Source organism: Pollachius pollachius, assembly GCF_949987615.1.
Source record: "Pollachius pollachius genome assembly, chromosome: 16".
Classification (NCBI taxonomy): Eukaryota; Metazoa; Chordata; class Actinopteri; order Gadiformes; family Gadidae; genus Pollachius; species Pollachius pollachius.
This window is the reverse complement of record NC_136949.1, coordinates 5383079-5407936: the sequence shown is the minus strand read 5'-3', so window position 1 is coordinate 5407936 and position 24858 is coordinate 5383079. Positions and strand designations below refer to the sequence as shown.

General features: G+C 47.5%; 1 protein-coding gene across 1 annotated transcript in view; it reads left to right on the top strand.

The window, feature by feature from the left end:
- evlb (Enah/Vasp-like b) overlaps positions 1-24858 on the top strand; it is a 45401-nt gene that overhangs the window by 12454 nt on the left and 8089 nt on the right. Inside the window, exons 2-4 of the mRNA XM_079753657.1 lie at positions 16124-16292; positions 16950-17127; positions 23770-23836. Of these exons, the coding sequence (XP_079609783.1) occupies positions 16124-16292; positions 16950-17127; positions 23770-23836 (414 nt within the window). The remainder of the gene's footprint in view (positions 1-16123; positions 16293-16949; positions 17128-23769; positions 23837-24858) is intronic.

Below are 24858 nucleotides of genomic sequence, written 5' to 3'. Positions count from 1 at the left end.
GATGCCGATCGCCCCCAGCGCTGCTTCCTCTGCAGACTAAGCGTTCAGGAGCTATCCTGCGAGCCGCTGTCCTCGCAGGCGGATCGGGGCATGCATGCTAATGTGCTAACGTGTGATGTGCGCTACAAAGCTAGCTCCTGGAGGAGAGGGAGGAGAGGGCGGAAAGAGCGAGAGAGGGTTTCGATGTCGGGAGTGGAGCTTGCCAAGTTGAGGCAGAGGCGGCGACAGTGGTTCGGTTGTGTTCCCCCCCCTGCCCGCCCTTATCCAGAGCCCACGGGTGCCTTTGGCTCCGATGCCCACTTCTTTGGTTCTTTTGTTCTCTCGGTGGCTGCGCTCTACTGTTCTGGCCCATCTCGCCTTTTAGGGATGCGCTGACGGCAATTGTTCCCCTGCCAATTCTGAGGTCGGCCTGATAGCCTGACACCGAGTAGCCTCATCCATTGACCTCACTGTGGACCAGAGGTTCAGAGTTGTTTGGATATAATAGTGATGGATGAGTGGCGAGTGTAGTATGCCTATTTGTGTCCGATTTGTGTGCATACTTTCACGTTTGTTATTATCAGATTTTGGTTTGGATAGCGTCAAACGCTCAAACTTGCTGTTTTAGACTGATGTAGGATAGCAGCATGGCTATTGCTGCATCCTTTCTTCCTCTGCTGTTTTCTGGTAGATATTAGGAGAGAGAGATATGAGAGAGGGGTCTGTTATAGCGGCACAGCCAACGCCTGTGAGCGAGGAGTCTCCTGTGCCAAGAGACGCATGCTCAGATATGCAACAGCTTCGGCGGCTCGCTCTTTGTCTTGATGTCTCACAGGACGAGCTGTTGCATGTGGCAGCTTCAGGGATGCCGCTCTGATGCCGTGTAGCATACAGAACTGTGATTAAACATGTCTTTATTCGATTGCATTGAAAACTACAATCACCTGTAGATTGTTTTTCTGTTGTCCGTATTCTATCCGTTGTTTTATTCTGTTTGCTCGTTTCGTTGTTTGTTCCTTCTTTCTCCTCTCTTTATCCATCCATCCATCCTATTATTTTAGCTTTTATTCCATCAATCAACCTATCAAGCTACCCATCAAGCCTTTCAGTCCATCCATCCGTCCGTCCGTCCGTCCATCCACTCAGCCGCCCGTTCATCCACCTCTTGCAGAGTTAATGGTTTCATATGTCCTGCTCAATGGCTCTATGGGAGATGCCTTGGCTATTGCACCTCTGATTAGTGCAGCTTTAAGGGTCTGAGCTCCCCCGCTCTAAGCAGCTTTTAGCTTGGCCGTGTCCCCAGTCAAGGGGGAGGCATTACGTGGCCTGTCTCTGTCACGGCCTTGGGGCGAAAGCACCGAGTGGTTCCCAGAAACAGCCGGTGCATCATGGGATCTGGAGGAGGACTGGATGGTGATGACGAGGATAGGCTTATTTCAGGGTTGAATATGAATAAAGTATGTAGGATGTTGAAAGAATTGGCTTGTTGGGACCGAGACAAGGAAGTGGGGGAGGCATGCTATGTTAAGAAGATCAATCACCTGACCTCATCAATATTGATTTTATTTCTGTAGCTTATTTCTGGTTAGCCTCAATGTAGTTTTGGATCGATGCGCTATGGTACACATGTGCGTGATTAGGGTGGGCATGCACCTATATCCTCACGTGCACACAACCAAATGCAAAAGCACTCCTAACCCTGTGAGGCTGTCACTAAAAGATGATGTCGGTTTGGTGCTCCCTCGCTCATTTCGTGGTCAGGATATCCTAGGGGGTGTGGTCCTCCCGGCTAAAAGGTTCTGGGTTCATACCCCGGTGTCTCACCTGTAGGTAACCCTGGGGAGATACATAACCCCTACCTGATCCTTGATTAAATAAATGCATTAGTATGTGCATACTAAATGACAGAATAACGAGGGGAAATGTTATGTTTTACTTGATTTGATCAGGTCTTTATAAAGTGTCTATGGTAGCTCCTGTTTTTAAAATAAAATGTTAGCATACTCACACACTGTATAGGAGTCATCGGTGGACTGTATACATTAACGCCTTTCTAGCGACAGAAAGCACACAAACACCAGAATAGCAACCTGACACATTCACAGTAATGCCCCACACATTTAGGTCCAAAGGCTTTGCATCAAGTGAAACACACACACACACACACACACACACACACACACACACACACACACACACACACACATACACACACACACACACACACACACACACATACCTATACCACAGAATACCTCAATCCCCACAGAATAAAGTATTTTTTAGTTACAAGAGGGACAGACTAATGACAGATGACCAGAAACACACAAACTAACACAGTCAAGCAAGCACACAGATCTGTCAAGGTTATCTATTTGTATGCACTTGTGTGTGTTCTGAATGTATCATTGGCCGTGTGTGTGTGTGTCTGTACACTTTTTTGATGATAAATAGAGTGATACAGCAGAAAATACTTTATGCAGCAGTGTCAAGAAATAACTTTGTCAGGAAATGGGTGAGAGCAGGAGAGAGCGAGATGTGAGAGAGAGAAAGAGAGTGAGAGTGAGATATGAGAGAGAGAATGCGTGAGAGAGAGAGACAGATTTAATATAGACATCAGTCAGACATAAAATGGATGGAGAGGCACAAACTCTGAGGCGAAGGAAGGGCAATAAAAGAGAGACCCCAGGCAATCGAGGTGAGAGAGAGTGAGAGAGAGAAAGAGAGAGGGAGAGAGGGAGGCCATTTATTCGTATAGGAGGCTATTTGAGAGGGGGATGGTATCGAAGAGACACAAGCTGAGGGAAGGATAGGAAAGGTGAGCAAGGAGGAAATGACAAAGAGTGGACATGGTATGAAGATGGACTTAGAGGACAAAAGATGTAACGACGAAATAGTGGGATAGAGAGGAGAGAGAGAGAGAGGGAGTGAGGAGAGTGGTTTACGGTTTGCCACCTGATTGATTTGAAGGAGGAACCTGTGCAAGGGATGCTGGGATATCAGACCCTGCCTGGGCTCCATGGTGACCGTGGTAGTCCGCCCAACTGTCTTGCCAGATTACCATGACAACCAGCATCGGCCAATCCTACCAGAGGAACACATGCCTGCACAGCAGCCCCAACCCCCATCCCTTCCACACAAACATACAGTACATATCTATTCACGCAAACACACCCACACACACACACACACACACACACACACACATACACATACACACACATACATCAAATACATACATACCAAACATACTCACAGAACATATCTAGTCACACAAATATGCCCAACACAAAAAATACACATTCACATACGCACACACATGCACGCACGCACGCACACACACACACACACACACACACACACACACACACACACACAGACACACACACACACACACATTCAAAAAAATACACCACACACACACATACAAACATACACGCAAACACACACACACACACACACACACACACACACACACACACACACACACACACAGACATGCACAAGCAACAGATTAAGACCTAGAAAAATGTGTACAAATCCACACACATCTCCCATTTTCCCCCAAGTGCATCGCAATACCAGGAATCCTTCGGCTTTCTAGAATCTTCTGGGATTCTCTGGACTTTCTGGAATGCTGTAGAATTCAAAACATGAAACAAAAAGCAACAGAACAGCAGATAAGAAGACAGAAGATCTTTTCATCATCAAGTTGCCAGCGGTGGTTGACCTTGGACACCATAGGATTAAGGTCATTGTGTTCCTACCTCTTCAACCCCCCCTCCCCTCCCTCATTTAAATTGTTTCCCAAACACACCCATTAAGGATTTACATCCAAAAGCTACTATACAATACATTATTGTTTCAGGATTACACACACACACACAAACAGAAACTTTACACCAATTCAACTTCTCAGCATGTTAGCATATACTCTGTATCCCAGCGTGTGTCCTCAGAGTAGTTTAAATAGAGAGTAATATAAAAAACAAATGAGCTGCAAATGGGGGCAACATTAGATGTACTTCATGGCGATTGGTCAAGTATGATCGACATACTTCATGATGGCTGGTGATTGGTTTAAAACAGATATCCCTGAATATACATATGTATATTACCAATAATGTCTGTTGAATGAGTAATGACAGCGCCGCCACGGTAACCGCGGTGGGTTAAGTAGCAGCGGGGGGGCGCAGTGTTGAGCATTGGGGCATCATCATCATTAACATGCATACATAGACGACGCATTGGCTGCTTCGACGCGTAGCTGCGGTATGTCAACGTCGCCGCCATATTGGAGAGGTCAAGGCCGGCCTGTACATGAATACAAGGAAACAGGGGAGCTGTGCTCTTTCTGGATAAAAAGCACTATAAAGTTTACATTTCTCATAGGATTTCAGTGGTTATATACTCTATATTCATATGAGATCATAGTATGAACATTTAATATAAAAAAAGATATATGTTGTTTTATTTTGTTCCTTCATGGAGCTCATAACCCTTTGAATAGAAATTCTTGAAATCGGTTGGGAAATGTAAGCGTTTTTATTACTTAGTAATATATATCTCCAATCCACTCTTTACCTCCCCAACATGGCGGCGACGTATAGGTACGAGCCAGCGGCCAATGCGGCGTCTATGTATATATTGTCTATGACCTCACCGCCACATTCAGGCATCATCTGGTTGGTTCTCTCCACTGTCATGTTGTTATAAAAGGGGCGGGCCTTCAGAGCACCGCTCCCCCAGCACGGTGAGTTATTAATGCACCGAAATATGCTCTAGACCCGAAAAATGTTCCACTCAGATGGAGAGCCGTGCATATTTTAGACTCTCCCAGGGCTCCATGTGAGCCTTGTCTTTCTGATGTGTCTCTTTCTCTTCTCTTCTCTCTTGTTCTCTCCCTCTTTCACACTCTCTCTTTCTCTCCCCTTCTCTCTGTCTTTCTTTCTCTTTCTCTTGAGTACTCTTTCTCTCTCTCTCTCTCTCTCTCTCTCTCTCTTACTCTCTCTCTCTCTCTCTCTCTCTCGCTCTCTCTCTCTCTCTGCATGGGGTCTGACCGCCTTTGCTCAACTGTTTTATTTGCTCACTCAAGCTGGGACATGACCCTCTGCTTGACCACACACGCTTGTGTGTGTGTGTGTGTGTGTGTGTGTGTGTGTGTGTGTGTGTGTATGCGTGTGTGTGTGTGTGTGTGTGTATATTTGTGTAATAATGTGTATACCCTCACAGCCTTAAACTACACACAAATACCCATACGCACACATTCACACTCACCCAGAAGGACACACACACACCCACACACACAGACAACCCCCCCCCCCCCCCCCCCCACACACACACACACACACACACACACACACACACACACACACACACACACACCCAGACATAAATAAAAACAACCCAGGTTGACTTCCCTAATGTGTTTAAAGCCCATGCGCGTTTTGAATCTGACAGGAACACGGCCTGCCTGAGGCTCCAGACTGTATTAGAACATTCCAGACCATCCGCGGTCAGAGACCTCGGTTCTAGACTGTAGTAGAACATTCCAGACCCTCTGTCGTCAGACTGTGGTACTAGTACCTAGAACATTTCAGACCATCCGCGGTCAGAGACCGCCGTTCTACTTCTGTAAGAACATGGCAGACCATCCGTGGGCAGACTGCGGTTCTAGATTCTAGGTAGAGCATTCCGGACCGTCAATGGTCAGAGACTGCAGTTCTAGAATCTGCATTAGAACATTACAGACCATTCCTCCTCAGAGACCGTGGTTCTAGAATCTAGAACCTTCCCCCCCTGGGGGGGGAGAGGCCGGGGTGAGACCAGGGTTCTCTGCGAAGCCTCTGGCAGAACCTTCCCTCCCTCAACCAGCCCCGACTTCTATGTCATTACGTTGTTTGTTATCAATGGCACGCACAAAAAAACCCATCCCTGGTTACGTATCACCCCATCGGGGAGAGATGCATGGAGGACCATAGCTAGAGGGGTCACCAGAGCTAGAGGGGTCTCAGGCAGGGCCCGTGTTGGACTATGTACTACAGGGGGGTCAGGTCTGGGCCAGGTAGTGGTTAGGGTCGCAATACGAAAGCAAGATGTCGCCTGGGCTTTGGGTTGGGGAGCCCTCCCGGCCGGTGGCCCCTCTCCTCTCTTGGCCCCTCTGTTACAGTGTGTTAGCCCGGTAAAGCGAGGAGACAGTGGAATGGGAGAGTGTCTCATCTCATTAATTCTCCCTGTGTCTTCCAGCCCGTTTCACTGATGCTAATTTATCCAATTTGACTTGCATAGAGCAACCGCGATATTGAGATATTGGTCTCAAGTAATTAATCTTCAATCGGTTTCAAAATGGCTATTTTTACATTCATCGCTATTTCTGGAATAATCATCATTTCAACCTGTGGAAAACCTCCACCTCTCCACTCTGTGTGAAACTGTCACACACTTTGATAAGTAAAAGGGTGCAACAGTCCTCTATCGCTCTCCCCCCCCTCTCTCTCCCCCCTCTCCTCCTCTCTCTCTCTCTCTCTCTCTCCCCCCCTTCTTTTTCTCTCTCTCTCTCTCTCTCTCCCCATATCCCTCTCTCTCTCCCTTGCTGTTGCAGAGGCAGTGTGACGCTGCGGTCTGTGATTAAGCCGCAGAGCGTCTGCCGATCTCAGTGGGCTGTTTTCTTATTGAGATCCAACCGCCGCCGCTCATTCATCTTTTTGTTTGCAGCCATATTTTCTAGGCCAAGCAAATATTCTATTCCACTCCAGTTGTCATGCCAACAGATTAGCGTTCTCCAGCGCGGCCCAGCAGTCGGCAGCGGTGTCTAGGGCTGTGTGTGCGTGTGACGTGCAAGTGTGTCTGGTGTGTGTGTGTGTGTGTGCGTGTATGTGTTGTTTCATGTACACCCCAATCAGTAGGGATCTCTAGGCTCCAGGACACACACAAACACACACACACATACACACGCACGCACGTGCGTGCACACACACACAAATACACACACACACACACTCTCTCTCTCTCTCTCTCTCTCTCTCTCTCTCTCTCTCACACACACACACACACACACACTCAGGCACCATACAATAGATTAGCATTCTTTTGAACAGCTTGCAATCCTAACTAAACTTGACACATGCTTTCAGATATCTCCCATCCTCTACTGCTCGAATGCTAATTCTCTCCTAGTTTAAGTGCTTGGTTTGAACCTGCTCCATTTTGTTCTTCCTCAGATCTTGTTTTATTTAATTATATAATAATTAAAACAATATTACATTGTGAGCATATCATCTTAGCTTATCTTGTTAGCTTCTGGCATGATAACCTTATTACATAGTTAGCCATTACATTTTTACCTTTTTACATGATTACATGTAACCAATATTGTCCAGGTACACAACAATAATTGCACTTATGTACTATGTGGTCACAAGAATCAAATGAAAATCCTCAGGCAGTAAAATTGTCTGAATCGTCCAAAAAGATTTCTGATGTCAGCCGACTATGAAGATGTGTAGTTTGTCAAAGGACTCTTTGTAGTTGATTTCAAACACCTGCATAAAGACTGTGTAGTTATGATGTCAGCAGACTAAATACTGTTCTTGTGATGTCAGAAGATGAATGACTCTGTGGTTGTGATGTCAGAAGCCTCTGTGGTTATGAGGTCAGAAGCCTGTTTAAAGACGGTGTAGTGGTAACGTCGGAAGCCTGTATAAAAGCCCTGGATTACTCTGAGGCCACAAGTTTGCAAGGGAAAGGCTAACGTAGCTGTGATGTCGGGAGGCTCACATCACACTCTGTTTCGCCGCGACGGTTCCACGCCTGACGTCGACGCCAACAGAACCCCGGGAACCTAATTCAGTCAATAAGTGTTTGGGTGCACTCTGCCCCTCTGAGTCGACCCGTCAGGCTCGCTCTTCATCTGCTCAGATTACGCCCGGCACGTCGGTCTGAAGGTCCGCCGCTCTATTCCGCCTCTCTCCCGCCTCTCTCCCGCCTCTCTCCCGCCCTCTGTTTCCTTTTTTTTCTCTTCCCTTTCTCGCTGTCTGACTCGATTTTTCACCTCTTCCGCTTCTTTCTGAGTGAGCCGAAAATACACCAGGGGGGCTGAGGCCGCTGCTGCTTATGCAACCGGCCCGGAGAAAAAAGAGGAAGGGATGAAGAACACCGCCGGACGGAATCGTGCTCGCTGGACCTGGTTTCCCACGGATAATGTCGGCCTGGGGCCGATAGGCCTTGACGTCCCTGAATCATGCATGTGCACCTTCACAGATGGCCCTTCCAAAGTGTATTCCTGCACATACACCTGCACACATGCATGCATACGTGCACGTACACACGCACAAGCTCATGCACACAAGCGCTCACACATGCGTGCATACGCATGCACACACGCGCGCACACGGACACACATGCGCACACGTGCATACACATGGACCAACACGCACACCCATGCACACACGTGCAGACACACGTGCACACCACATGCACACGCATGCACACACATGAACATAAAAGCACAGCCTCAGTACAGAGCTGCATTTACTGTGATTTTAATTAAAATGTCATCCAGCCTCTAAAGTCCGGGTGGATTTAGCCCTCTTCCACACAGGGGAAAAAGTCTTGGTAATCCATTCATTCAATGGGAGCCATGAAGACCGCAGCTCAAACTCCTGCCAACAGTCTATAATCCTGCCAGTTATGAAGCGGATTTGTCGCGTCACCGCAGCGAACCAGACTTAGACGAAGAGGAACGCCCAGTCCTCTTAATGCCCTCCTCTCCTCCCTGGAACAAAGCGCAATGTGTGCAGAATATCTGGGGATGTTCTGCATCGACCGTCCCCAATGGACATATAAAAGGAGATGCCTCACAGGGATTGGTCAAACATTAGCGTGAGAACTTTATTCGAAACCCAAGCACGCAAGGTTGTATGTTGCATATATATGTATGTATGTAGTCAATGAATTATACATTATCTACCGATGGCCACGAGGGCACAGCCACCATCTTCCACACGCTTGTGTTCCAGTATGTTCCCTGTCTGTTCTGTGTCTGACCGTCGCACCCTAAATAGTCGCCTGAATCGTCCCACCCCCAGCTCCCTGACCTCTGTGTGGCCCCTTAGGCTGTCAATCATTCTGCATCGACTCAACGCACTGATTGACTGGCAGATGCTGTCCCATCTGTCAGTCGAAGACCGTCCCCCGTAGAATGCACAACAGTGTATCACTGTCGTCGGGGTCGTCAAAAAATGGCAAAGCGCCTCGTCATTGCACTGATTATAAGTACAATCAGTACCCCCCGGGGGCGCCGTGTTTGGCTTCTGTTTATCCCCCATTGTACTGTAAGAGACGATGGTTCAGCCGGCCCTCATTGTTAATGTAGTGCTGCCCTGGTGGTGCAGTAATAAATGTTTAAGCTCTCAGCTGTTCCTCTTTCCGCTGTATGCAGCTTTGATGTTCCCACAGTGGAGGCTGACACGCCAAGCAGGCGCAAACACACACACACACACACACACACAAACACACATGCATGCATACTTACACATACATAAATGCATGCACGTGGGCACTGACACACACTCTCGCATGCATGCACTCAAACACACACTAACACACACATACTCATACATGCATACATGCATACATGCACACGTGCACTGACACACACTCTCCCATGCATGCACTCACACACTGACACAAACACATGCAGGCACACAAACTTACTCATACATGGATGTTCTCTCACGCAGACACACACATGCATATAAATATTCAGTTATACACACAAAAAACAAACATACACACACACACACACACAAACACACACTCACAGATACATACTTGCATGACCACGTGCACTGACACACACTCTCACATGCATGCACTCACACAGACACTAATACACACACAGAGAGTCTTATTTACCACCAATCCTTTATTATTCTTTATGGGTTTTCACTGTGAGCCCAGAGGACTCCCTCATCATTAGGCCATGATCTTAGAAAAACAGAGACCCATTTTGTCGAAGGGTCTTAGACAAACAGTTTCTGTTAGTCCTGACGATTGTTCTGCCAGCTCGCTCGCGGTCCTGCCTTTGGCCGGGGCGTCTGAACAGCTGTCTCGCCGCCACACAGAGGAGCGGTTTGTTACCCGTGCTCACTCTCATCGTCTCTATTGAGCTGCGGTTGCTAAACTCAAGATAGAGTTTGGGGTTTGTTTTTGGGGAGAGGTCTGGGGGAGGGGATTTTGTTGTTGTGGACATTAGCAGAGAGAATACATGCCGTGAAAACAATGAACAACGGCTCCCCACTCCACCCGGGAGGGAGTAAGACGGCCATTTTCCTTCATCTGAAACGTTTTAGTGTTTATTCATGGAGGTTTTTTTGTTTTTCGTTTTTTTTAAAACCTTTATTTCACCAGCCAAGTCCCATTTAGACGGCAAGATCTATTTCTCAAAGGGATCCATGGCCAAGATGGCAGCAATACAGCTTCAGTTCTGGCCATCATCTAATGCCTCATGGATGTAGATACCATCTTTGTATGACTGCGGATAAAGGAGACCGTTGCCTGGTTTGGGTTGGACCATCTTTCTCATTAGAGGGATCATGTCCTTGTATGGGGAGGACTTACCGAAACGGTACATTAAAGAGCAACACACAGCTGGAAGTCATTTGGCTCAATAATAATTGAGTGAATAGGATTGTGATTTTATGTGTGCTGTGTGTGTGTGCGTGCGTGCGTGTGTGTGTATGTGTGTGTGTGTGTGTGTGTGTGCATGCACCTTGGCACTAAATTACTTAATATAAGTGTATATGGAAAGAAAGGAGCCGCACATTCTGTTTGGCTTGAGAGAGCAACTACTAAATTATAGTGCTCTCTCTCTCTCTCTCTCTCTCTCTCTCTCTCTTTTGATTCACTCCTCTCTCTCTCTCACTCTGACACACACACACACACACACACACAGACTTAGAGGGATCAGTGTGTTTTAACCTTGTGTATCGGGGCTGAGATAGTGAATGAGGAGTGCCTGCTCCACACTAATGGAATGAACCGCTTCGCTGTTCTGAGGGCTGAACCAACCGCACCCGCCCAGCGGCCATGATATTATCTCCTTTAGTCGCTGGCGTGGAGACGGTACAGGACGGGGTGGGTTCCTACACTCACACCCAACACACATACACACATACACACACACCCAGCGCACACACCCAGCTCACACACCCAGCGCACACACCCAGTGCACACACCCAGCACACACACCCAACACACACACCCAACACACAAACCCAACACACACATACACACACACCCAAAACACACACACCCAGCGCACACACCCAGCACACACACCCAACACACACACACCCAGCACACACACCCAGCTCACGCTACCAACACACACACCCAGCACACACACCCAGCACACACACCCAGCACACACACCCAACACACACACACCCAACAGACACCCAGCACACACACTCAACACACACACCCAACACACACACACACACCCAAAACACACACACACAGCACGCACACCCACCCTTCTTTCTGAGGATTTGGGCTATGCAGAGTTTGTTAGTATCTCCATCTCTGACTGAGAAGTTTCATTCCTTCAGAAGAATGTGAAAAGATCCAAGAAGCACGTTCACTTTGCATTGTTAGGGCCAAACTTTAAGGCCCCAGGCGTTGATACACTGTGATGAACATGAACAGGGCCCCTTTTTCATAGTAGGGGCCCCGGTTCTGAGCATGAACTTTAAATATCAGTCACACTCTATGTAGATCCGGCTTCTCATTAGAAATGAATGAGTACGTACTTTATTCATCCGCAAAGGGGAAATTGGATTACCAAAAAACGCAGAGTAAAAGAGAAAGAGAAAAGAGAAGGAAAATCATGAATAGGAATCAAGATATAAGGATGTGAATTCACTTGAAAAAAAAATCCCTCGAAAATTGTATGCAATGATATATAAGGGGGGGGGGGGGGGGGAGTTATGTATAATATCATTGAAAACGTTAAAACATTCATGACACGTATATTCTAATTAACATTGAATATAATAAACTTGTACCTATTGTAAATCTATTTCCGACCGCTGCCAAGAAAAGGCTGCCTCTGTGTCGACCGTGGCTGGTGTTCCTGCGCCCGTACCCAGCCCTCACTGAGTGAATGATGGCTCTGAACAAGTCATCAATGGAGGAGATTATCTCCAGTTCACTTATGCTGCGTGCGCCCAAGGCGTCGTCGCTTCACTCTGTAATTCATTCATCCTAAATGAGGCTGCTCCGCTAAGATGGGGTGTCGCTGGAGATGTGTGTGTGTGTGTGTTTTTGAGTGTGTGTGTGTGTTAGTCGGTTGCGCTCAGAAGTTAAGTGATTATACAATCAGCGATGGGGTGTCGCTGGAGATGTGTGTGTGTGTGTGTGTTTGTTTGCGTATGTGTGTGCAGGTGTGTGTGTGTGTGTGTGTGTGTGTGTGTGTGAATGTGCATGTCTGTAACGGTGTGTCTGTGTTTCTTTGTGAATGTGTCAGTTTATGTATGCTTATGCGTGTGTGTGTGTGTGCCTGTGTGCGTGTGTGTGCCGTTCCAAGTAGCACTTCAAAGAATGCGACGGTTAAAGTTGTGATGTGAGAGCGTGTCTCCCGCTCCTGACAGCTGGAAGGTTACGGCTCTCATCCCGGATCAGAACCTCCCAGGTGGAGCAGCGCGTCGAGCAGCAGGAAGTAGGGGAGATGTCACCCAGGACAGACAGGAAGTGCGGGGGGGAACTAGAGGAACAAAGCTACGGCTGTTATCAGCATGAGCCGCCCATCCAGGTGTGATCAGGGCAGAGGTGATGAACAGCCTCATAGAGACAGGAGTAAAAGAGGAGAAAAATGCAGTGCAACGGAACGGTTTGTTTGTGCGTGTGTTTGTGCATGTGTGTGTGTGTGTGTGTGTATGTGTGTGTGTAACTGTTCCATGTGTCCAGAATTAACCTGACACATTGAAGAGGATTATTATTATTGTTAGGTTATTCTGTTTGCAGTGTGTGTGTGTGTGTGTGTGTGTGTGTGTGTGTGTGTGTGTGTGTGTGTGTGTATGTGTTTATCCAAAAGGGAATTGTAAGTGGTGTTTTGGGGTGTCTTTTGTGGTGTGTCTTTTGTATGACAGTGATGACAATAGCTATGATCCTATCCAAGTTACCTGCTCTGCTGATTCCTTGGTCATATCTTAAGTAGATCACGCAGGCAGCTGAAGTTTCATTCACCTCATCTCAAATGAACAGGCTGCCTGGAGGAAAGTTGCCCCTTCCATGTTTTTGTTGTGTTCAACTTTAAAGAGATTTAAGGAGCTAATTGGGCGACGCAGGGATCGGGGAAAGACTTCCGTGCATGGACACATACAAGGGATAATTTCCACATTATGAAAGTAACTGAAATAGCATGTCAGCATTGAAAATGAATATTGCTTGATTATTGAGGCCAACCTTTTGTTTTGAGTCACGTTCATTACAAGTTAGAAAGTACGCAGTGAGCCTCTTCTTAGGAATCACGGTTTTCGAGGGATCGGATTCGTCAGTTCCAGAGGACAGAAACAGCTTCTCCGAGATTTCATTTCTCCTTCTCCAAAACTGTCGACTCTTATTTCCTGCAGCGCCCTCAAGCCAGGAAGCGGATAGGGAATTCAGCGCGCACGGGTTGTGTGCATGTGCGGCGGTGTGCACGTTCGCGCTTGTCAAGGGTAATTCATAAGCATCTGAGTTATTCATGGCGTTATTGTTAATTTTTCAACGGGCCGTGCGATTGACGTCAGCAGCAGTTTGTTGCGGTGGTCCTGCACGTGTGTGTGTGTGTGTGTGCGTATGTATATGTGTGTGTGTGTGTGTTCCTACGTGTGTGTGTGCACGTGTGAGTGTGTGTGTGTGCACGTGTGTGAGTGTGTGTGTGTGTGTTCGTACGTGTGTGTGTGCGTATGTGTGCGCTCGCATGTGAGTTTGAAATGGTTTTCTTGCCGGATTCGCTCCCTTGTATTTCCTGTCGTCTTCTCCTCCCTCGCTCTCGTTCCGTCCCATCCTCTGACGTCTGTATCGCTCCGTCTCTTTTCCAGCCCGCTCTCTCTCTCTCTCTCCCTCTCTCTCTCTCTCTCTCCTTGTTTCTCAACCTCTCTCTACCCCTGGTCTCTTTTTAGCACCAGAACCTCATTTATTCATACGCCTTCAATGGCATCCTTCAGTCGGCTGCCAGGAACTCTTTTTAAAAATGTACCGCCGCCACAGACGAGTTGAAAGTAAATAAATCAAATACATTGATTCAGCTTCTTTTTATTATAACTATCTTTGACACATGAAAATGTTCAAATAATCATGTGTTGTGTGGGAGTCGATTATAACTATTTATTATTTCTTTCCCACACTAAAGATAATAACATATGGTTTCATTGAACGTACTCTTTCCTGTGGCGATCTAGTATTATGCTCTGCGGTATATTTATATGGCAATGGGCTCTGGGTCTGTTTTGCTGTTTATTGGGATTCACTTGAAGTTGCATGATGTGATTTATGACCACTAGGGGGTAGTAAAGGGGCCTCATATTAGAGGGAGTCACGCTATGACTGCTCTCGATCATGTGTTTCTCTGACACTGCTTTTCATATATTTAGAGGCCTCAAGATCTTATCCAAGAATAGCTTGGGAAGGAAAAAAATGCACAGATGGAATTATTATTTTAAAGTTCCCCCATTCCTCTCCCTAAACTCCTCTTCCTCCCCCTATTGTCCTCTTCCTCCCCTCTGCCTCCTCTCCCTGAATCTTCTTGCCGATCTGTCTCCTTGTCTACTACCCACGCACACACACACAGACACACACACACACGCAATCCTTCTTCCTCCCCTTTTTAGAATGATTCAGCACATGGCTCTTATGGGACATCAGTTAATCTAATTAAAAGGGCCATGCATTTTGCCAGAGTAGTGTGTGTGTGTGTGTGTGTGTAAGGTGTGTGTTTGTGTTTGTATACGTGTGTTTGTGTTTGTGTTTGTATATGTGTGTGTGTGTATGTAATGTGTGTGTGTTTGTATGTGCATGCATGTGTAGGACATGATGAAGGTCACTAAAGGCAGAAACCAGAGCGATTTAGTAGACTGTGATGAATGCGGTCAGATGGTGACCCAGACCAAACACACACACACATACACTCACACACACGCATGCTCGCTCGCTCGCACGCACGTACGTACACACACACACACACTCTGACACACACTCTGAAACACACACACACACACACACACACACACACACACACACACTCTGACACACACACACAAACACACATACACACTTTACAAACAAACACACACACACACACGCATAACACATACATAACACAAACACATACATACACACAAACACATTATTATGTGTGTCTGTTATTATGTGTGTGTATTATGGCTCATTAGGAGCAGTGGCAGATGTCACGCGAGGGGGTTGATTACGTTGGGATTAGATTAGGAATCTATCCCGGATCAGGAGTGTGTGTGTGCTGTGTGGGTGGTCTTCGTCTTCTTGTGGAGGGTCCCTGTCTCCGAGTCTGTCTCAACAAATATCAGCCAACGTCTGCCTGACCTCCCAGCATGCTGCCTCCACGCAGCCACGCTGGGGCGATTACCCAGACAGACATTGATATGTGTGTGGAGGACAGATGAGAGTTTAATAGGGAGTCTGGGAGATTGTTCTAATTAGTCTCTCTTTGTCTATCTTCCCTTTCTGTCAATGCACGTTCCCTCTTGTCTTTCGCTCTGTCTGTTTGCCTTTGTCTCTCCCTTTCTTTTGTCTCTCTCTTTCTTTCAATCTCCCTCTCTCTCTCTCTCTTTCTCTTTATCCCTCCCTTCCCCCCTCTCTCTCTCTCTCTCTCTCTCTCTCTCTCTCTCTCTCTCTCTCTCTTTCTCTCTCTCTCTCTCTCTCTCTCCCCCTCCCTTCCCCTCTCCTCTCTCTCCCTCTTCGGCCTTCCCCTCAATCTCCCTCTCAATTCAATTCAACTTTCAATTTCAACAACTTCACCGGCATTGCAAAAGCAAGCAAGTCGTAAAAGTTAATACCACTGATGCACATGACACGACAACACAGCCCTGTAACCCCCTACCTGTGTGTGTCCTCCCTCCAACAGTGAGCAGAGCATCTGCCAGGCCCGGGCGTCCGTCATGGTGTACGATGACACCAGTAAGAAGTGGGTGCCCATCAAGCCGGGCCAGCAGGGCTTCAGCCGCATCAACATCTACCACAACACGGGCAGCAACGCCTTCCGCGTGGTCGGGGTCAAGCTGCAGGACCAGCAGGTGGGTGTGTGTGGATGTGGATGTGTGGGTGTCGGGGGGGTTTGCATGGGTGTGTGTGTGTGTGTGTGTGTGTGTGTGTGTGTGTGTGTGGGGGGGTGGGGGGGGGGGGGGGGGGGTTGTGTAAGCGTCTGTTTGTTGGGACACCTCATTAGTGGTGTTGAGCCCTCACAGATCCCCCATGTACCCAACCTAATTTTTAGAACCATCTTCATCCTGTTGTTTGTCGTTTCTCATGCACCCCCCCAGGACTCTGTGCTCGGTGAAGAGATGATCAAACTGCAGGCTTGCCTGCCTCAGGACATTGTCCCTAAGCACCAGAGTGTACACGACACACACTGCCCTGTCCTGCACTGCTAGGGACCTTTTATTCCCTCACACTATTTATCTGCAGAATAAAGTCTTTTATGAACTGCCCTGAGTACCAGCAAGGTGAATTGAGGTATAAAATTGCTCTTTTACTGTTTACATGCTCTCTGATGTCTTTGTCTCTCAATCTCAATCTCCCTCTTCACCTCCCCTCTCTCTCCTTCTCTCCCTCCTCTCCGTCTCTATCTCTTTCTCTCTCTCCTTCTCCCCCCTCTACACATCTCTCTCCTCCCCCTCCCTCTCCCTCCATCCCTCCCTCCCTCCCTCCCTCCCTCCCGTTCCTCCCCACAGGTGGTCATCAACTACTCCATCGTGAAGGGCCTGAAGTACAACCAGGCCACGCCCACCTTCCACCAGTGGCGTGACGCCCGTCAGGTCTACGGCCTGAACTTCGCCAGCAAGGAGGAGGCCACCACCTTCTCCAACGCCATGCTGTTCGCCCTCAACGTCCTCAGCTCCCAGGACGGAGGTGGGTGTCCCCCCCTGACCCGCCTAACATACGTTCAGCTACCTGTGTCTAGCATTTAGCTAACTGTATCAGCATTCAGCTACCTCTATGAAGGATTAAGCTATTTGGATTAGCGTTCAGCCACCTGTATTAAGCATTTAACTAATTGCGTTATCATTCAGCTACCTGTATCCAGCATTTAGCTTACTGTATAAGCATTCAGCTACCACTATTTAGCACTAAGCTTATTGGATTAGCATTCAGCTGCCTGTATTTAGCATGTAGCTAACTGCATAAGCATTCAGCTACCAATATTCATAATTTAGCTTACTGTATAAGCATTCAGCTACCTATAATTACCATTAAGCTTAAGGTGTTCAAGATTAAGCTCAAACTGTGTTGTAAGCAGATTTAGGACTCGTAATTTGAGCGTCATTTGTTAGAAATGTCCTGGCCATTAGTGAGTGAAATGCTGTGTGAGAATATCCGTTCTGCTTGACTGCGTGCCTGGGTGAGACAATTTAGATTCCTGAGTGCTCCCGGCTCCTTTCTGATTGGTACGGGAATAAATCTCGCCTGTTGGCTACATACGAGTATGCTGCGATATCTTAGCTCTATTATTTTCAATATTCACGCGCAATTTCCATATGATTCAATAAGCATCTCAGGATATTCTCTGTTTGTGTCTTCCCCATCACCGTCACTGTGTCTGCAGGAACAGACTCTAAGTCTGTGTGTGCGCGTGTGTTTGGGCGTGTGTGTTTTTGTCAGGATTTAGAACAGGTCACATCTGGAGCCCGATCTGTGATTTGTCTGTGAAGGATGTGATGTAATATTGCCAGTGAGTGGTGGTGAGCCGGTGAAGATGAGCGGTAGAGATCAGAGCAGAGCAGGTGTCCCCGTCATCAACACATCATTCAGTTAACAAGCGGTGATTATATCCCCGGTTCCACACCACTCAAACACGTGCAGACACGTTGTGGAAATTGAGTTAAAAAAAAAACGTTTGTTTTTGCGTCACTCAAGGTAACACACGCTCATAACACACACTCATTTAAGGGAGTTTAAAGGAGATTTAAGGGTTCCACATTTTCACTAGGAAATAAATAGGCCGGCCTTATTGACTGAGTACAATATCGAGCCGTCGTTACACACACACATTGGCCTTCCTCCTTATGAGGATTTATGAGGCTCGGTATTTACAGACCCCCTTCTGGTAACATATGGTCCAGAGATTAAAAGCCAGCCAGACTGCACAGCCACCAAAAGCAGTTTGGCTCCGTGTTTTCATCGCCGTGGTGAAGGTCAGCGTGGAGCTCAAAGTGACAGACAGGTTTTCTTGTTAATAACGCACTGGAGCTCAGCGAGAACCGTCTGTCTCCTCACCTGGTAGACCACATCAGACCAGGCCGGACCACGTTCCCTGGGGCACCGGCTTCCTTAGTGTCTGCTCACGAGGAGGACTTCCCTGTCTCTGGTGGACAAAGCTCAGGAGATAGAGTGGGTCGACTTGTATCCGGAAGGTTGCCAGTTCGATCCCCGGCTCCTCCTATCGTCCTCCGAGTGTCGAGCTGTCTCTGAGCAAGACACCTCACCCTTAATGTTCCAAACGAGCTGGCTGTCGCCTTGCATGGTTGTTTTCGGTACGTCAACTGCGTGTGGGGGTTGTACGTCGCTTTGAAGAAAGCGTCGGCTAAAGGCACTAAATGTAAATGTCTAGACACTAATGTATATAATGTATGGTTTCCATAATGTAGCATAAACTGTCTTTATGCTGTCTCACCAATCGGTCCATCACATCTATCTCTGTTTGGGTCTTGTTACTGTACCTACTGCCCTGACACCCTCATTTCCTAATCTTGAATTAATAGACCCGTTTTCAAAATGGCGTCATATTAGGACGCACACAGGTGGGGTTCATTACAGAATTATGGGTCAGAATAGTAGAGTTAAGTAGAGATCAATATAAGCCTACTACCCGCGAGTGAGTCTATGAATTGCATCACATCTAACCAGGAACCATGACTATTCACATACAAAGCTGACACCATTATGGCCCTTAAGTGCTTTCATGCCCTTAAACCCAGTTAAAGCACAAGTGTAGGATAATAGTAATAAACACACATGGGACATCATTAGGACTGATGATGGGGACTAGGGAAGAGGAGGAAGGAAGGGAGGAAGGGGAGTAACCTAGGGAGACATCTAGAGGACGATTTGAGAACAACACTAGGACTAAGGGGGCAGCCTGGTTATTATTTAATGTGATGTCCTCTGCTGGTCCTCCTGAAAACTGCAAGCTTTAGTGACGCCCAGTGGTTAATTTAGTGAGAGAGGAAGTAATACGTTAGAGTGTTTACTTTACCGCCATCGGGACACTGTGTTGGTTTCCATCCCCTCTGTGTATCTTTCTCTTGTTGTTTCTGTGCATGAGGCAGGAGACATTTAAACTATGCGGACGTTATAAAATAAAGAAATATCAATGCTTCGCTACTGAGAACAGGAGGCCTGAGAATGCGAGCAAGCGTCTGCGTGGATGTCAAACACAGAATGATTTGACTGTCTACTGCTTATTCAGTCTAGTTCTTCCATAGAGACCCTTTTCACAGAGCTGTCTTTGCAGAACAAACACAGGTGTTACTCATTACACTTAGTATCGGTACTTTTATGGACTACGGCGCTGGTAGTAGACTACAGTAGTCCTGGGCCCAATTCCGAAAGTCAAATCTCCTAAACTTTATGCCTCCTTTCCTTAGCCTTTGTGGAAATCGTCATCGGGTCAAAGAGAGAGATGAAAAGGTGCTTCCTTTCAAAGTAAACATAGGAAAAGACAGCACTGTTTAAAATAAACTCAACTCCACTTTTCCTAACCAACGTCTCACAACCTTTCCTCCAAGTATTTCCGGGTAATCTTTCTAGGAAAGGACATTTCCTAAGCAGAAAGCTGAATCCGTAGAGGCCCCAGGTACACACAAGGAGCAGACCAGTAATCAGTGTCACCTGTGTTGCTCCTGGGCTGAAGCCCTCTGTGAACCGTTCCGCTCATATAGACATGTAGGAGCGGATCAGGCTGTGGCCTCTTGTTTAATAATGCCAACACGTAGCCTGTGGACATTGGGGCTTGACCTCATTTATAAACAGAACTCTACAACCAAGCTACAACCCACACGTCAATACGATTAAAAAAAGAGCTCAGAAGAGGGTCAGCCGGCCGCAATGGCGTCCGTGTCGGCGTGTCTGTCTGTCATCTGTCGTCTGGCCATAGTCTTACTGACGATTCCTTTGTCTCTCTAATAACACAAGGAATCAGGTTACAGCAGCCACACACAGACACACACCAAAGCACATACACACACAGGCACGCACGCACAAACACACACATACACACACACACAAACTCATTCAGACAGATAAATGCTGGCGTGTGGGATACACGGATAGATAGATTGAATGATAGACTAGTCTAAAGATCACTTTTTTGCGAGTAGCCCCTGGGTAAAACATTTATACCGATTATTCACACACACACACACACACACACACACACACACACACACACACGCACAGTGTAGCCTACTGTGTGTTGTATTTCTAAGTATGTATGTATTGGACTGAGACACCTACGCTCCTATGCAATATATAATTTCCCTTTCACTGGCAGTCCTGAAAGGTTGCATCTCCATCTAGTGGTCAGGAGGCCAAACACCAGGATAGAAAACGACTCATCTCACGCTGGGGAAGATATGACACAAGATAAGACACACACAGCTATCAAACATGAAAAGATGGCTGCGTTTGTGGCATTGACAGACATCAACACAACCACCCTGAGGCTTCAATACGAGGGATGCATTTTAGCCAGATCCTTAAAGGTTATTATTCCAAGCGTCTCCGTGGAAGACGGGGAGACCTTCTGAATGATTAAACATTTGTTCGCTCAGCGGCTGCCATCCGTAGTCGGTCTTGAGTTTCACGGGAAGACAACAGACACCGTTGGGGGGGGGGGGGGGGGGGGGGGGGGCAGGCCACAGGTGAGAGGTGTGTGTGTGTGTGTGAGTAGTCATGGAGGAGGAAGAGGAGGAGCAGGGAGAAGGGTAGCTCCGGCGTGAGCGATGGTCAGCCGCGAGTGGGTCTGCCAGTGCTTCTGCCTCTGCTACAACCGCTTCTGCCTCTTCACCATGTCATGTAGGTAGAGAAACGACCAGAGTGTGTGTGTGTGTGTGTGTGTGTGTGTGTGTGTGTGTGTGTGTGTGTGTGTGTCCGTCGACCTGTGTGTCCACCTCTTTGGTCCCGTTTAGATAAAGGATGTATTTCTGGGCCCATTGTCGTTGATATGATGATGTATTTATCTGTTAAATTGATGCCATGATATTGTTGCTAAAAAAAAGGGGGGTAACTGTGTTAAAGTGACGCATCCTGCGACAGTCGACAGGGTTATATCAGCATCATTATTATTAAAACAATGTTGAAATGCTCACGGCGGGATTCGTTGTGCCGTCAACCGACACAGTCTGCCTACACAGGGTTCCTGGTGGGCGGGTGCGTGTGATATATGAGTGCCTGGCTCAGCTTATAGCTTGATTAAAAAAGTTTTAATGGCAGGATGAGGCCAAAGCCACTCTGAAGTAAAACTTTGTCTGACTTAGTGCCCTGGTGGAGGGCAGTGAGTGCTGCCCCACCCCCAACCCCCCTGGTGTAAACCTTCATGTTGTGTCTCTCTACTGTTGTGACGCTAACCCCTTGATGTGTTGGTCTGTAAGCATCATGTGTCGCCGTACCTTTCTGGTGAAGGTGTGCCCCTTTTTGTAGCGGTCAGGCGTCTGTCAGTGGATGCACACCACATTGTGTATGTTATTTTTGTATGTGGTGTAAGTCTGTTAATGTTTGAGCATGGCTGTGTGTTTGTGGGGGGGGGGGTTTGTGTGTGACTGTGAATACCTGACTGCATGGGTGTGTGCGTGCAGGTGTGTCTGAATGTTTGGTGTATTTCTGAGTGCACGGTTGTGTGTGTGTGTGTGTGTGTGTAGGTGTGTGTGTGTGTGCATGTGTGCTTTTGTATATCTGACTACAATGGTGTGTGTGTGTGTGTGTGTGTGCAGGTGTGTTTGAATGTCTATACTACGGCGTGTGTCTGTGTGTATTTTTGTGTGTGTCTTTTGCATGTGTGCGTGCGTATGTGTGTGCATGAGTGTTTATGCTTTGAGACAGACGCCTGCTGGGGCCGTTTGGTAAGGTGAGGGTCAGTGAGTGGTGTTTGGTTCGTGGTCACCTGATCTCAGGCGGCCATTGTCCTCATTCACTCAACTGAAGGAAGGTGTGATATCGTTGAAAGTGTGGTAATTGGATCGGGTTCACTTAAGTAAAAACATGTTGTATCATCATGACGTGTGATATCACCATGGTTTAATAACGCACCCCTTCATTACACCCGGTGTCATTGATGGTTAGATCCACCGCGTACAAATTCTCAACTGAAAATGTGTGTTATATAAGTACACTCTCATGCTCTGTGTTTATGATTGTTTATGACCTGTCACCCCATCCTCCCTCTCTCTCTCTCTCTCTCCTCTCTCTAACTCTCCCCTCCCTCTCTATCTCCTCTCTCCCTCACTGTCTTTCCTGCTCTATCTGACTCTCTCCCTCGCTCCCTTCTCCATCCCCATGTCCCTCCTCTATCTCTGCTCTACTTCCTCCTCTCTCTCTCTCTCTCTCTCTCTCTCTCTCTCCCTCTTTCCCCCTCTCTCTCTCTCTCTCTCTCTCTCCCTCTCTCTCTCTCTCTCTCTCTCTCTCTCTCTCTCTCTCCCTCTCTCTCCCCGTCCGTCAGCAGCATTCACAGCCAGTGGAATTTCCCCTGTCTCCAATTAAGTCCTGTGATGTTGACAGGAGCGCGCTCAGATGAAACACCCTCCCCCTGACTCTTCCACTCTGCGGCTGGCTTTAGTCAGCATGCATACGAGATGCAGACATGTCGTTGGCAGCTTACATTGCAGTTGAAAGGAGCCCAAGCCGGTCAAGTGTGTGTTGCTCGCGCTAATATCTGAAGGTGCTAAAAGTGATGTGTGACACTGACATCTGGCCTCGTAAAACCGCAACAACTACTTGATCAGAGAGAGAAGCCAATTATAAGTGGGAGCGGGTGTGTCTGTGTGTGTGTGTGTGTTCACACACGTGTATATAGGTTGCATATGGCCTCTTGCATCGGTATGTGTGTGTGTACGCACATGTGTATGCATGTGTGTGTGTGTGTGTGTGTGTGTGTGTGTGTGTGTGTGTGTATCTGTTGGGGTTTTATGCTTTCCACAACATATGACACTTTGGACCTCCAGCAAGTTATTCAATCTGCATTACATGGTCATTATTCGTCTTGGGTCGCTGTTGCTTTCTGTAAGAAGAATGTTTAGTTTAACTGCTGTGGAAAATGTTAAGTACACCATGTGGGAATTATGGCATTCATTTATTCCACTCATCCTCTCTCTTTCTCTCTCTCTGTCTGTCTGTCTGTCTGTCTGTCTGTCTGTCTGTCTGTCTGCCTGTCTCTCTCTCTCTCTCTCTCTGTCTCTCTCTCTCTCTCTTTCTCCCTCTCTCTCTCTCTCTCTCTCTCTCTCTCTCTCTCTCTCTCTCTCTCTCTCTCTCTCTCTCTCTCTCCCTATGTCTCTCTCTCAGGTCCAGCTGTTCAGAGGCAGGTCCAGAACGGCCCGACCACAGACGAGCTTGAGGCGCAGAGAGCAAGGTAAACTCCACTTCCTAGCAAGGAATGCTTCGGCGGCTCCGTTCCAAAAGTCAACCCAACGAAATAAATCATCGATTTAGAGCTGCACTGAATGGGGCAAAAATGGTGCTCACTCAAAAGGAAAAATTTAACCTAAACTCAACGTTTATTGAATATACAAAACAGGGATTTAAACAACATTATTTAACAATATATATACTGTTCAAAGGCTTGGCACAGCGCCCATAGTTAACATTCAACTGTTTGTTTTTTCCTCTCAAATATTTACCATATTAACCGTTGCTTTAAGCACGGCCCCAGCAGCGCTGATTTAGTGCATGTTTAGCATAGCGTGCATTAGCCAAACTGGGGGCTAAACGAACCCAAGCTGAACCTCACAGCGAGAGAGAGAGACAGAGAGAGAGAGAGAAAGAGAGAGAGAGGGAGAGAGAGAGAGCGAGAGAGAGAGAGAGGTAGGGAGGGAGGGAGAGAGAGAGAGAGAGAGGGAGGAAGGGAGGGAGGGAGGGAGAGAGAGAGAGAGAGAGAGGGAGGGAGGGAGAGAGAGAGGGAGGGTGGGAGGGAGGGAGGGAGGGAGAGAGAGAGAGGGAGGGAGGGAGGGAGGGAGAGAGAGCAAGCGTGAGAGGCGAGTTGGAGATTACACTAAGTGTGATTGCTAAGTGTAGCCGTCATGGCAGATGAAACATCGCTAAACAACTGAGGGGGATGTTGGGGGGGGGAAAGGGAGAGAATTTGAGCTCCTCCACTCAAAACCCACAACAGCTGTGCTTGTTCGTCTTTCAGATATCCGCTTGACTCTCGGCTACTCCTCTCTCTCTCTCTCTCTCTCTCTCTCTCTCTCTCGGTCCCTCTGCTGATGCCTTCCCACCGGCAGATAGCGCAATAACCCCACCCAGTGCAGAGCCAGACATGAGCTGTGATGGATTAAAGAGTCTGTTTGTTAGCATGGCAGTCAGGAATAGCATGATAGCGGGAGTATCCACGTTACAGGAGTGTATCTAAGATCAAGATTAAGGAGCTCTTTC